Source organism: Pseudonaja textilis, chromosome 6 (genome assembly GCF_049901715.1).
Source record: "Pseudonaja textilis isolate UNSWEBS1 chromosome 6, rPseTex1.2, whole genome shotgun sequence".
Classification (NCBI taxonomy): domain Eukaryota; kingdom Metazoa; phylum Chordata; class Lepidosauria; order Squamata; family Elapidae; genus Pseudonaja; species Pseudonaja textilis.
The window spans coordinates 8399983-8415467 of NC_141995.1; the positions used below are offsets into that span (position 1 = coordinate 8399983).

The following is a 15485-nucleotide window of genomic DNA, read 5'->3' on the forward strand; positions in this document are numbered from 1 at the left end:
TCACTTTTTCTTCTCCTTTCCCATTTTCCTATCATCTTTATTGTCATTTGTATTTTATATTGTGATAATTTTAGTAAAGTCATGATGAGAAGCTTCGTGTTCCTCTGAGTAAGCTTGATGCCAATATTCAGTTAATACTGAGTCACAACTCCCTCAAAATACACACACACACAAATACACATATGAACGCACACACACACACACATGCATATATATATATATATATATATATACACACACACTTATGCACACATACATGTGTGTATGTACTGGTATACGTACCATATATGTACAATATGTGTATGTCACTGTTCGGAATGTTGAGATGCCCAGATAATTTTTAAAGAAAACATATTTATTAAATTTGAAGCAAAGCAAAACCATTTCGCCCACTTCCCTGCAATGCAATGTCATGGCAGCCTTGTGAATAAGGAAGTAATTGTTTAGATTGGCTCATAAAATGTAGATTTCTGCCATTTACTGCGATGACTCATACCTGCCATAAAGGGCATCTCTTAAGTTACCGTAGAGTTTGCTGCTCAATTAGTAAACAATTCCAACACTTGCTCAGGTTCTTCTACTAAGGAAGGTAAATTTTTCAAATTCCCCAGGATTGACATTTAAGGCTGGATCTGAAAGCCAACGTGAGGTAAGTGGTTAGAGCAACGTTTCTCAGCCCTGGCAGCTTTCAAGGTGGGTGGACTTCAACTCTCAGAATTCCCCCTGCCAATATGGGATTAGAGACTGAAACAATGCTGCAAATCACAACTTGCCCATGGGCCTACAGGTAGTCCTTGACTTATGTCCACAATTGAGCCCAAGATTTCTGTTAATCAGCAAAAGATGGTTCTTAAGTGAGCTTTCTCCCATTTTACAACCTTTCTTGCCCCATAGTAGTTGCAAAGTGAATCTGGCTTCCTCCTGGACTTTGCTCTTGTCAGGTTGTCACAAAAGGGGATCACATGACCTCGGAATACAGCAACCATCATATATAGGAGTCATTTTTCCCAGAGTCTGAAAATTATGATCCCATGGCCACAGCGGTCGTAAGTGTGGAAAGACGGTCATAAGTCACCTTTTTTTCAGGGCTGTTGTCATTTTGAATGGCCACTCATTGAACTGTTGTAAGTCGAGGACTTCCTGTATTGATTTGCAAGGAAGATTTTCCTATTCCTCTCCCCCAAATTCTGGCTTGGGAATTCTGGGAATTGAAATCCACACACGTAAAATTGTCATGGTTGAGAAACACTGCCCTGTCACAAGGAAAAGCTTTACATCTTTTAAGCCAAAGTCAGAAGCCATTTTTCAGTTCTCTTTATATTTGTGCCCACTGACAATCTATCCTGGTTCTAACAAAGAACAGCAATAGCACTTAGACTTATATATTGCTTTATAGTGCTTTACAGCCCTCCCTAAGCCGTTTTAGACTCAACCTATTGCCCCCAACAATCTAGACCCTCATTTTACGGACCTTGGAAGGAGGGAAGGCTGAGTCAACTTTGAGCCTGGTGAGATTCAAACTGCCAAATTGCAGGCAGCCAGCAGTTGGCAGAAGTAGCCTGCAGTACCGCACTCTACCACTGAAGTAGCTGTATTTGGGCCTCTCCTTACACCAGCCAGGAAACTCAATCAAAAGGCCAATACTTTTGGCGTAAAATACTCCCCCCCCCCCCAAAAAAAATTCATATAAGCATAGCTTATATTTCTTGCCCGTAAATGCTGGCTTCATACGGACATCTATTCATACTCAACAATATAATCAAAGCTGCTAGCAATTGTATAAACCCAGAGTGGGTTTCATGACAGTAACCAAATCCCTGGCATACCAGAATGCAGTATTAAAAATATGGGCATCGGCTTAGATATCAAAAACAATGCACCAAACGAAACCATTTGCAAAACGTGCTTTTTGCAAATGGTTTCAGCCAGGAGCGTAAGCCTAGATGGCTTTTAAAAAATAATTGCACACCATTAATGAACATGGCAAACAGCCACAGCGTAATAGCCAGCACATGTATTTTGCATATGAATTGCCCTGGGTTCAATTGCCTGGCAACTGCCTCTTTTAAAAGACAAAGAACAAGACTTCCTTCTCACTAGCCAAAATAGTGGCCAATATGAAGCTACATGGTCCAAGGATCGGAGTTAGTGCTAGGAACTAAAGGGGCCCATTCGTTCAACCAGTGCTCAGCGTTAAGAATCCATATTTAGTTGTCCAAGCATGTGTTCAAACAACACCAGTGCAGGCTAATCATTCGATCCACTGTCAAATTGCTTTTATTCTTGGGAACTCTTTCCTAATATCCCAGACAAGATCCAAGGGTGCTTTTTTCAGGAGGCAACTGGACTTTCTTGTCTGTTTCTTTGAAGGCGTTTTGCTTCTCACCCAAAAGCATCATTAATTGCCGTCAAGCGACTGTGAAATACTGAAATGAACTGTAAAAGCAAACCAGTTGCCAAATGCTCAAAATGTAGCTGTTTTGTGCAGCTGTTGGACTCCAGAACTGATTCTGTGACGAATTCGGATACACAGCAAAATAAAACTGCTATTATATGACTTTGAATAGAATGTGTTTAATTCCATATGCTGGTAGTCCTCGAGATATGACCGTAATGGAACGTACCCTTATACATCCGTGGTGTTGCAGTGCTTAGAGTGCAGTATGCAGGCCACTTCTGCTGACTGCCAGCTACCTGCAATTCAGCAGTTCGAATCTCACCAGGCTCCAGGGTGACTCAGCCTTCCATCCTTCTGAGGTGGGTTAAAATGTGGACCCAGATTGTTGGGGGGGCAAGAAGCTGACTCTGTAAACTGCTTAGTGAAGCACTGTGAAGCGGTATATAAGTCTAAGGGCTATTGCTACCCATTACGGTCTTGTGTCACCATGACTGTTAAATGAAGCATCTCCTTTAATGATCTCCCCATACCTGCTCTTGCCAATGAATACAGGAGTCATTAAGCAAAGCACAGGGTCCCTCAGGGGTGCGGGTGGGGTGCCTCCAAGGCCTCCCCCATCCCGTGAGACAACCCATGCTCCACTTCCTGGAGACATGGGTCGCAAGTAGCTTCTGGGAGGGCCCGTTGTAGCTTTGAACATTCGCTAGGTGACCTGTCATAAAGTGAGGCTACCTGAACCAGAAAAAGGCTGGAATTTTTTTTTATTTTTTGAAAGATGCAGCATTTTAATCCCATTTGATGGACGTGAATGTGATGCTAAACCCAAGAGCTGTACTGGGGAGGGAAAAAACCCTCACCCACACAAAATATATTAACGTTCACTCGAGAGATTTATGCCGTCATTTCTGTGAGCCAATAATGGGAAATGGAGGAGGAGGAAAAATGTGCCCAGCGTGTCTAAGTGTTATGTGATGAGACTACATAAAATACATTCCACAAGAGCTGCGATTCTGAAGAACAACCCTACAGCTCAGATGATAGCTAATTCTGCTTTTTCGGCCAAATAGTTTGCATAGCACCCCATTCTTCCACTAATTTCTTCTTCAATCTCTTCTTCCTTAGTCTTAATTTAAGTGAGGACATCCAATGAAACTGGACCTTGGAAGAATCAGAGACACAAAATGAAATATATTTTTTACACAATGTGTAACTTAACATTGAAACTTGCTACCATGAGATACGATAATGATCAGCATGGTTGGCTTCAAAATAGGGTTCAATCAATCAGAATAGAGCTGGAAGGGACCTTGGAGTTCTTTCTAGTCCAGCCCCCTGCTCAAGCACAAGATCCTATACTACCGTGTTTCTCATATAATAAGGCCGGGTCTTATTTTTTTTTGAGCCCAGAAAAAATGGCTAGGCCGTCTTTTCGGGGGTGACTTAATTCCCCCCCCTTGCATCTTCAGGCGGGCGGGCGGCGACAGCTTGGATGTTGACCTCGGCATTGGTGGGGCACTTCGTATCGGGGTCAATGCAGGCAGCACCATATCCGGGTGTGCAACAAAAGTACTTCCTAACGGCAAGCCCCCCCCCCCCACCATTCCCCCCCATTTCGCATGTTTTAATATAGGCCTTAATTTGGGGGGAGGGGCTTAATTTCATTTCATGTCTATAAAACATCCTGGGACTTCCTATTGGGGGAGGCCGTATTGTTGGAGAAACAGGGTATTTCAGACAAGTTGCTATCCAGTCTCTTCTTCAAAACCTCCAGGGATGAATCATCATCCACAACTTCTGAAGGCAAAGCTGTTCCACTGGTTAATTGTCCTCCCTGTTAGGAAGTTTCTCCTTAATTCCAGGTTGCTTTCTCTGCTTAATTAGTTTCCATTCGTTGTTTCTTGTCCTGCCTTCTGGTGCTTTGGAAAATAATTTGACTGCCTCTTCTTTGTGGCAGCTCCTCAAATACGGGAAGACTGCTATCATATCCCCTCTAGTCCTTCTTTTCATTAGACTAGCTATACCCAATTCCTGCAATTGTTCTTCGTATGTTATACGAAGAACGATTGGATGGATTGTAGACATCCTAAGTAAGGCTACCTTGAGTTATGATGGACCCCTTCCCCGCAAAAAACAAAACAAAACTCAAATTTCACAGTTCTAACAGCCCTCTGCTGGACCATGTGATGCATTTTGGGTGCTTGGCAACCAGTCCATATTTACAGCGGATTGTCATATGCAAAGGATCAGGATCATACATTAGGTTGCAATTCAAACATGTAATGTTCAAGCTTTATCTAGTTCAATCCTAAATTGGCACCAGATGAGGGCCTTCAGAATCCAAGCAAAGTTGGACTTGGGATGTCTGTGGCAATGTAACAAGTCTAAGCTGATGACATGCTTGATCCCGCCCCCTTAGCTCTGCCTGCTTTTCTCCTACATGGACATGTTTAGCCTGGAGACATCAAGAAGGAGTCACAGATGTCTCCAAGGATCGGAAGAATTGTCATGTAGAAAGCAGGGAAAAATTGTTCAACGCTGTTCCAGAAGATAAAGGAGTTTAAATTGCAAATACATTTATGCTGGACACCAGGAAAACATTCCTAAGATTCATTCAACCATGAAATATCCTTAAGAGAAGGTGGACTCCTGTTCATAGGAGGACTTCAGAGACTGGCCATCTGTCATTTCTGCACTGGGGAGGGTATCGTGCTCTTTTAGATAACTTTGCTTCTATGATTACAGTTTGGAACTCACCACCCCCTCTCCACAAAAGAAAACTGCCACATGACTTTGAACAGAAGGCATTTAATGCCATGTACAGGTAGACCTCGAGATACGACTGTAATGGGGCCTGCCCATTATGGTCTCATGTCGCCAGGCCATTAAAGGAAGCATATTGATGAATGATTTTCCCCTCCCACCCATTGCAGCTCTCCTCAATGAACAATTAAATCAAGGGTCTTCAAACTTGGCAAGTTTAAGACTTGTGGACTTAATCCTATGTAGCTTTTTCTCTGGTAATATCACACTACTAACTAGAGCACACAAAACATTTGCTAGACCAATACTCGAATACAGCTCATCAGTCTGGAACCCACATTACGTATCTGATATTAGCACAGTTGAGAAAGTCCAGAAATATTTCACAAGAAGAGTTCTCCACTCCTCTGCTCGTTGTAGAATACCTTATTGCCACCAGACTTGAAATTCCAGACCTAGAAAACCTAGAACTACTCCACCTTCTGTCTGATCTAAGTGTAGTATATAAAATCATACATTGCAATGTCCTACCTGTCAATGACTACTTCAGCTTCAACCATAACAATACAAGAGCAAACAATAGATACAAACTCAAGAGGTCTGTAGGGGGTGTGCATAAATGCACCAACGTGCCTACCGTCCCTGTCCTGTTGTTTCTTCAATACTGATGGATGCTGGTAGGCACAAGCAGATTTTTTTTCCCCCTTATTTTCCTCCCCAGAAACTAAGCCCGACCACATAGTTTCGTAGCAAAGCATGGGTATCGAGCTAGTAATGAAATAATGAATAGAATCAAAATCACATGAAGTATTAGTACTGCTTTATAAAGCTTTAGGAAGATCACACCTGGAATACTGCATCCAGTTTTGGTCACATTACAAAAAAAGATGTTGAGACTTTGGAAAAAGTGCAAAGGCCCAAAAACATACAAAGAATGGTTGCAGGGTATGGTCAGTCTAGAGAAAAGAAGGACTAGAGGTCTATTCTGATTGAATAATGGGTATAGCTTGCAGGTATCTAAGTTTTTATTTAAAGATTTCTGAATGTAAAAAATATCCAACACAGGAAAGTTGTGGGTTCTCAATCTCTGGAGATCTTTAATAAAAAGCTAGACAATTGCCTCTTGAGAACAAACTAACTGGCTTTCTGGAGACTGCAGAGGGTTGGACTAAATGATCCTTGAGCTTCTTCCAACTGGACAATTCTGTGATTCTGTGAAAGGACATAATCTTGATCAGAAAATACAACTGCCATCATCTTAGGAAATACACATTTTCCTTGTATCTTTGCTTTGATGTTGAAAGGAACACTTAGTCGGTTGTTAATTTTCTTAAGAGGCATAATTTTTTAAGCAGGTTTCTATGAAAAGCTACATGGAAGTATTTATAACTAAAACCCAAACTTCAAAATGGTTTTGAAACAAAATCCAAATGCATGCATTTATCTGCAGGTCCTGCTATATGCTGATCCACATCTGCCCAGCAACGAGGGAACTGGGTTTACATTTAGAATCATTATTGTAACTTATCACCATAGGCCATTTTTAAAGACTGAACTGGAATGAGTTGCTACTTAGCTAATTCATGGAATGCAAAGAAGAGCTTAAGTGGACATACACATGCAGATTGGTCTGGCCTTCATTTATCCCTTAACAGTTTAGCAAATATTTAACATGGGACTGGAAAATTTCCAGACACCCTTCAGGTTACCGTGGTCACAACATACTTGGCCATAATAGCAAACACCAAGAACTACAAGACCATATTTTCCAACCAAGGTTGACCTTTCCACCTCTAGTATAAAATTATTAGTGGCTCTCCATTCTGCTGGGACTAGAGTTAGCCACAAATCCTGCTTTTTTACAGTAGCATCAATGCTATGAGATTCTCTGCCCCTTTATATCCTTACCTGCTCTTATTTCGTTAGGAGTCAGAACATTCTTCAAAACCTAATGCTTTAAGAGAGCTTTTGAATTACAGATGTCCCCACTAGTTTGTATGACTTATTGACATTGTTTTTATATTTTTCCCGTCATTGCATTTGGGACGATTGTTTGTTCTTATGTAATTTTACTTGTACCACTGATATTTTATCATTCTGATTATAACCCTTTGAAATATCTTGACTGTGGCAAGTGAAAAATTGCCGGAATGGATAAATAAGCAAATGTTTGGAAAGATTAAATATTTTGTTCTCATATAGATTTACGGCTCTGGAGCAAATGGTCAACGGATAATCTTTCAGGGTATTATTTTCATATTCGGTAATGTACTCAGAGAAAGGAAATCTTTAAATTCTCTCAGAACTGCTGAAAACCAGAAAGAACATGAGAAAGAAAAATTTGTGAATATCAATCTTGGAACAAACCTCACTAAGCAAAAGGCTTTGCTTACCTAGCCTACAAGTTTCAGACTGCTGCAGTGAGACACAATAGGAGGTATTTTAGGTTGAACAGAAAGAGACCAGGCTGAACAAATAATATTTCTGGCTGATTTTGCAGGCACCTTCACAGCCAGAACTTCTAAACTGATACTAAAGAATTGGGAGTGTTATACAGGTAAGTCCTTGACTTACAAAGCTTGTTTAGTGACAAAGTTCAAAGTTCATTTTTATCATGTGATATCCCTGAGGATGCTGCAACCATCCTAAGTGTGAGAGACCTCACAAGTTACACACTCTCACAACAACCCGCTTTTCTTCTCCACACAAGTTATTCAGCATTTTTTTTTATCATTTTGCACAATTTGTCTTGATGCTCCCAGTCACAGGAAGGAACATGAAATTTTTCTGACTTAAGTTTCCTCACCAAATACTAATATGTTGTCACCACCCACGTGTGTGAGATTTCAACAGTCATTTTCAAACAACTTCTTGATTCATGGTGAAGGAAAACAGTACACCTCTCTAAACAGTGTCTGGGAGGTTGTGGTTGCTGACACATCAAGAAACTGACAGATTCCATGAATGGGAAGGCTTATGAGTGTTATGAAAAGAAGGGTGGCTATATTGGTCACTGTTTTTTTTTAATGTCAGAAATGCTTATTTGTTCATTTTGAGTTGTTTTCTTATTATTCTCACTTTAATATGATGGAAACAAACAAGTGAAAGGGGAAAATTTTTGTTTTTCATTTAGTTACTGTAAGAATTCTGCACACTAATAGTTGCTCAATAATTGTACACAGAAAAACCAATCCCTCAACTTTTACTTTCTTAAATATTCAGGTTTTTAGGTTTATTAATGTTTTGGATTGACCAAGAGCACTGTGGTTTGTTTAATAATAAAATTAATCCTCAAAAATACAACTTGCCTAATAATTGTGCACAAAGCGTAATCTGTTTTAACTGCTTTTCTCAGAAGGCCACTACAGGGCATTGAATGCCAAAACAACTAGACTCAAAGGCAGTTGTTTTCCCTCATGCCACATCACTCTGTAACACCCAATTCCCACAGCACAGTCTCAGGTTTAAGCAATTTATCCAGGTAGTAAGATGTCTTGCTCTAATCACCTTTCTCATTTCTCGTCTTCCCTCCTTATCTTCTTCTACTGATATCTTATCTTATCCTTTATCACTTGGTTTGTATCTTATGATTAATGATTATAAGCATGATTTATGATCTATTACCTGTCCCTTGGTTGTTGTAGGTAGATACACTGAGATGCACTGGAGACAAATTCCCTGTATGTCCAATCACACTAGGCCAATAAAGAATTCAATTCAGTAAGTGCCAGAAATTTTGGGAGGAGAGAGAAGTTGCTAAGTGAATCTAGCACAGGGGTCTCCAAAACCTCTGATCTAGAGGGCCATAGAGAATTGTATGCGATGTATGATGTTACATTTGGGGCATTTTCTATAGTCTTGTGAGGAACACACCACTCTCAAAAGTAACTTGCCTGTACTAGCTCTTTTCTCCAATGTGAACTTTGTACGAATTGGTGCAACCAATGCTCAGCATAAACACTTCAGGGCAAACATTCATTTGCTCTTTCCTTTCCTTGAACTTCACACAAACGAACAGAAAAAGTCACATTAAATAATCGCTTGGCATCCAATGATCAGTTTTGGCAACGAGGCCTCAATCCCAGCCAGGACTTTTCTTTTTTTAGTTAATATTTGGCAGAGGCTTATGCATGTCACTCAACACCCCGTGCAATAAGATCTGTCTTTGGGTTGGCCCAGATCCATGCACATTATGGCCACTGTCACGTCCAGCCTGACACACCCCTTGCGGCCTTGGCCACTTGTGCCATAAACTGTGTCAAACTTACCCAGCAGGGCACCTTTTCAAGAGGAGTGGCCCCAACCTGCCAACAGTCCCCTTTGCTCCTGGCTAGTTGCAAAATAGTGTACTATTGATCAAAAGGTTTAAGGTTTTGGAAACCACCTTAGCAAATCTGGTTTAGGTTTTTTTCCTCCAAGAAGGAAAGCAAACCAGAGATGTCAAAGGAAGCCCGTAATTGAAGCCAAGTCTCTGGCCTCCAGGACAATTGCTGGGGAGGGGGGAGAATGGGATCTGCTAAATGCACCTTTGTGCATTTATTTGCAAGGCTATGCTAGGCCATGATGTCACAAGGAAGGAAGGAAGGAAAGAAGGAAAGAATGAAAGAAAGAAAGAAAGAAAGAAAGAAAGAAAGAAAGAAAGAAAGAAAGAAAGAGAAAGAAAGCAAGGCAGATTTAAAAATTAAGGAAGGGAAAGAAAAAAGAGAAGGAAGGAAAAGAAGAGGAAAGAAGGAAAAAAGAATTAAAGAAATGAGAAAGGAAGGATGGAGGGAAGGAAGGAAGGACAGGTTAATAAAAGGAAAAGGAAGAGAAAGAAGGAAAAAAGAATGAAAAGAATTTAAAAAGGAAAAGGAAAAGAAAAAGGAAGAAAAGGAAGAAAAGAAAGAAAGAAAGAAAGAAAGAAAGAAAGAAAGCTGGACGTAATAAGGAAACCTGAATCTCATAAGCAGCAGGATGGGGGTTTTACAATAACATTCGAACTGCCTTATTTATCTATTTATTTTGAAATGTTTTCGTCCCCCTGCCGGAGTTCTACAGAAACCCTTCGAAAGGCCCTGGGTGCAAAATGACTCTTCAATCTCAATCCCAGGCAGGCAAACTTGAGCAGGTCACTTAAAAACAAACGAACCAACCAACGACACAAAAAGAAGCATTTCGAGAGAAACCACCCGAAGCGTCATCTTTGCACAGTCACTTTTGCACCGTTACAAGAAGTCCCGTGCGACACTTGGGGGCTGTGCTCGCCCCCCCTCCCCCGCTCCCCGCCCAAACAAGCCCGCCGAAAATCCCAGGTCCCGGTTCCCACCGCGGCCCACTGCAGTATCTCCAATAGCCAGCACCGCCTTTTGCAACGCCGTTGCAACCCTCCCGCCGGCCGTTTCTATGGCAAAGCTCGGTGCTCTCAATACCCGGGTCCTCGCATGCATTTACGCTACGCAAACAACAACACAACACAAGGAAAGCTTTTGAGCCCCGGCCTTGCTTTTAAAAGCTCAAACATCCCTCCTCCCCCCAAAAAAGAAACCCCACAAAGCAACCGCGCGCAGGGAAATCAAGTGTGCCTTTTGCGCTGTCCCGCTTCGAGAAAAGCAAGGTTTCTTCCGGGCAAAATAAAAACCACAACCCTTGCAAAACAAAAACAAAAACAAAAGGCTTGCAAAACGGAACGGCGGCCTAGATTGCAAAACGGTTGTCTTTGTAAAACGGGGCCCTCCCTCGGCCCGTCCAGGTTGCAACTAGGGTTGCAAAATACAGGCCCGAACTTAAAAAAAAAAAACCAAAACCCTCAAAAGTGTATTTATAAAAAGATTTGAGTATGTCAGAGGACGGAGCAATTCGTGGCAAAGAGATGCGTCCCTCGGATTGCGTTTTGCAGAGCATCCCACCCCCATAAAATACAAATAAAGGCATCGTTCCGGATTGGCTCCCTATTATATACAACCTGATCTGCAAAAAAAAAAAAAACTAAGCAAATCTTGTATTTTTTTATAAATAAATGCCTCCATTGCCATCGAACCCGCCCGAAAGAAATCGCCCGGCAGAGAAGAGCCAGCCAGGACGAATTTATTTCGGAAAACTCCTAACTTGCAAATAATAATAATAACAACAAAAACGTGATGCATTTTTGAATGTTCAGTTGACTGTTTCATGTTTAAACAATGAAGTATATAATAATACTAATATTAATACTAATGATACTAATAATACTAACACTAACACAATAGTAATAGTAACGATAATAATAATAGATGCATTTTTGAATGTTCAGAGATAATAATAATAATAATAATGAGTTTCAAGTTTAATGAATAATAATAATAATAATAATAATAATAATAATAATAATAATAATAATAATAATAATAATAATAATAATAATTGGTTAGGACTCAAGATGTTGAGATACCAACCAGCTCCAAAGGCTGTGAATCTCACTAAAATTAACCAATAATAATAGATGCATTTTTGAATGTTCAGTTGACTGAGTTTCATGTTTAACGAATAAAGTATATGAGGTAGTAATAATAATCTCAACACAATAGCTTTTTTGCGCGCGCGCGCGTCCAGCCGTGCTCACCTTCTCCTCTGCAAAGCTGTAAAAATCTCCGTTGCAACCGGCCGGCATTCGGTCCATTAAACTAGCATGATGGTTGGTTCTCACCAAGGCCCAAGCTGGCTTGTTTCTTTGTTAGTTTGCTGCTTGCTCCATCTTAGAGAGCCGGGAGAAAGAGAGGCAGAGGCGGCGTTGGCGGGGAGGTTCATTTCGCCATGGTGGGTGTGGATTGTGGTGGGGGGGGGCGCTTCGTTGTCCTTTGGGGCGGGCGGAGGATCGCGGTTTCTTTTGGTGGGGGGTGGTCGGGAAAGAGGGATTGGGGAGTGGGACCCCGCAGGCCGAGTTTTGCAAAGCAGCGGCTCTTCTCCCCGGGGTTGCAATCGAAGCTCCCGCCGCCCTTGCTTGCTTGCTTGCTTGCTTGCTTGCTTGCTGCTGCTGCTGCTGGGGATCTCCAGCAAAGTGGGTGCAAAAAGGAAAGAAAGAAAGAAAGAAAAAAGGGGGAGAAAAAGAAAAGAGGGGAGGGGAAAAAAGGGGGTGGAAAGCAAAAACAAAACAAAACCGAGAGGCTGAGAGAGCGGAGCGCAGAGCAAAGCCGCTTCCCGGGAGGGGGGAGCAGGGGAAAGAAAGAAGAGCCGGCAGCGGGGCGGCTCAGCCTCCTCCTCCTCCTCCTCCCCCGCAAGAGAGCTCACTGCTGCCGTGGCTCCTCCTCCTGAGCGCTCCAGCGGGCGAGCGAGCGGAGGAGGAGGAGGAGGGGAGAGGAGACGAAAGCTGGCGCGCGGCCCAGAGGACGGGCCGCACGCGGGAGCGCGCTCAGCTATTCCCTCTCCCCCCCTCCCCCCCCTCCGCGCGCGGCGGAGGCCAAGATCTAAAAATGCTGCGGCGGAAACACACGCACCTACGTATACCCTTCACTTGGCTGTTGAGGCGCGCTTCTGAGGGACTGCCTGTCACAAAAGATATTATAATAATATAAAGATATTATAATATTTGTAGCCTCTTCTGTTCTGTTGAGGAAGAATAGAATAGAATAGAATAGAATAGAATAGAATAGAATAGAATAATAACTGTGTTGTCACTTTGAATGTACACTAATAGGCATGTCAGAAAACTGGAAGAATAAAGAAAGGAAGATGTTTAGCTTCTCTTCCAGGAAGCTTCTTTAGTTCTGTTGAGAAAAAATAGGGTAGAATAGGATAGAACAGAACAGAATAGAATAGAATAGAATCATAACTTCATTGTCATTTTGAATGTACACTAGTAGGCATTTCAGAAAAGAGGAAAAAGAAAGGAAGGAAGAAGATGTTTCGCTTCTCATCCAAGAAGCTTCTTTAGTTCTGTTGAGAAAAAATAGGATAGAATGGAATAGAATAGAAATAGAATAGAATAGAATAGAATCATAACTTTATTGTCACTTTGAATGTACACTAGTAGGCATTTCAGAAAAGAGGAAAAAGATAGAAAGGAAGATGTTTCGCTTCTCGTCCAAGAAGCTTCTACAGTTCTGTTGAGAAAGGATGGGATGCTATGGGATGAGATGGGATGGGATGGAATGGAATGGAATGGAATAGAATAGAATAGAATAGAATAGAATAGAATAGAACTTTAATAACAGTTTGAATGTACACTAATAGGCATGTCAGAAAAGAGGAAGAAGAAAGAAAGGAGAAAAATGTTTCGCTTCTCTTGAGGAAGAAGACATTTCCTTTCTCATCCAAGAAACCTCAAAGTTTTTGGCTGGATGCTGGAGGGGAGAATGGAAGGATTAGTTCTGACAGATTAGTTGTGCCAGAGACCAATGTTTCTATCACATAAATCAACCTCTTATGTTGAATGCAAATAATTCCATTCTGATACAGTCAGAAACACAGTGCATATAAAACTAACATTTTATACTTCATGTAAATGACAAGCAGAGGTGTAAGACACTCTGATTCATAAACCGAACAGATGAGATTATCTTTGCATTGCAGAAAAATCCAAAGACAGCCCATGTTTTTACATTTGTTCTTACATTTCAGGCATGCTAAATCAGATAGGAAAAATGATTCATTGCATAAGAACAAAAACATGTGTTCATGCATCTAATAAAAGCACTCATAGAGAAGAGACTACAGGTAGTCCTTGACTTACGACCATAATTGAGCCCAACATTTATGTTGCTAAGTGAGACACTTGTTAAGTAAGTTTTGTCCCATTTTACGACCTTTCTTGCTACAGTTGTTAAGTGCATCTGGCTTCTCCGCTGACTTTGCTTGTCGGGAGGTCATAAAAGATTATCACATGATCCCAGGATACTGCAAAGGTCATAAATATGAGTCAATTGTCGAGTATCTCAATAATGATCATGTGACCAGATCATGTGGAGATGCTACAATGGTGTACAATAAGTCATTTTTTTCAGTTATAAAGTAACTTTGTTCACTAAATGAACTGTTGTAAGTCCAGGACTGTCTGTACTTGGGACCAACAAGTAGTTATCCGTCAAGGGGTTGCATGATATTTACTGGAAAGAGAATTCAGATTGTCGGAGTCTTTCATTTTCCATTGTTCCATTTTGAAACCCATTGTGTTGAAAAGACCCTTGTTTGGGAAAGAAGAAAAAGGAAAGCATTGACGTTTGACTTTGATGGAGTAGAATAAGATAATTACAACCTCATTTTTTTTTTACTTTTGCATAATATATACTAGCCAGGGACGTGGCGGCTCAGTGGCTAAGACACTGACCTTGTCGAACAGAAAGGTCGGCAGTTCAGCGGTTCGAATCCCTAACCCTGCGTAATGGAGAGCTTCCGTTACTTGTCCCAGCTTCTGCCAACCTAGCAGTTTGAAAGCATGTAAAAATGCAAGTAGAAAAATAGGTGGTTCCGTGTGCCTTTGGCGTTTAGTCATGCCTACCACATGACCACGGAGACGTCTTCGGACAGCACTGGTTCTTCGGCTTTGTAAAGGAGATGAGCACTGCCCCCTAGAGCCAGAAACGACTAGCAAGTATGTGTGGGGGAACCTTTACCTTTATATACTAGCCATCTCTATAACAACAAACCTATCTAATCAGCAAAACCCAAAATCAAAATTCCTTTTGTTCCACCTCAAACCCAAAGCCCAAAAGTGGTTTCTAAGTAAATGAATTGTATTTTTTTAATCAAAGCAGTCAATTTAGCCATTTCTTTATCGTCTACCCGTTACCCGTTCTGCCTCTTCCACTTTTCTGCCCCATTTTCATTTTTCTTTGCACGAAAATATATATTTTGATAAATGAATATATATGTGTGCACGCGCGCACACACACACACACACACGTGTGTGTGTGTGTGTGTGTGTGAGAGAGAGAGAGAGAGAGAGAGAGAGAGAGAATGGCCTCATTTGTTCATCCAAGCCCCAGCGGAAGGATCTGAAGTAGGAAACCATCAGCTGCAGGCAGAGACTTGTTTGGATTGCAAATCTCCCTTCCTGCTCAAAATTCATAGGAAAACCAGGACTACTCATGCACAGGAGTGACGAGTCAAGGGAAAAACAAGGGGGCAGGGAGGCAACGGTGGATCCAAGCTGCGTCAGTTTCGTCTGATGTTAAGCTGAATTCATTGCACAGAAACAACCCAGGATATGTTTTCGTAAGAACTCGCAAGAGTGCAATGTCTGGGGAAGCTGCAGCATTTGTGTTGCTTGTTGGTTTTACCAGTCTGAGTCCCAAAGCAATTCTAATTTTTACAAAGAATAACCTGCGTGTTCAAACACTTTTGGTGGCAGTTCTAGACTTAAAACTGAAGTTGATTT

The 15485-nt window shown here is 41.4% G+C and overlaps 1 protein-coding gene across 3 annotated transcripts in view; it reads right to left on the reverse strand.

Moving 5' to 3' along the window:
• The window catches only part of CCNI (cyclin I), a 52991-nt gene extending 40439 nt beyond the window's left edge, over positions 1-12552 (reverse strand). The window contains exon 1 of one of the 3 annotated variants that reach the window (XM_026717188.2): positions 11736-12552. Coding sequence is in view for 1 of the 3 variants with exons in the window: in XM_087935783.1 (XP_087791909.1) it covers positions 11736-11792 (57 nt within the window). In the remaining 2 variants the exon portion in view is untranslated. The remainder of the gene's footprint in view (positions 1-11735) is intronic. The other 2 variants (XM_087935784.1, XM_087935783.1) reach the window with 2 other exon arrangements.
• Positions 12553-15485: the final 2933 nt, after the last annotated feature.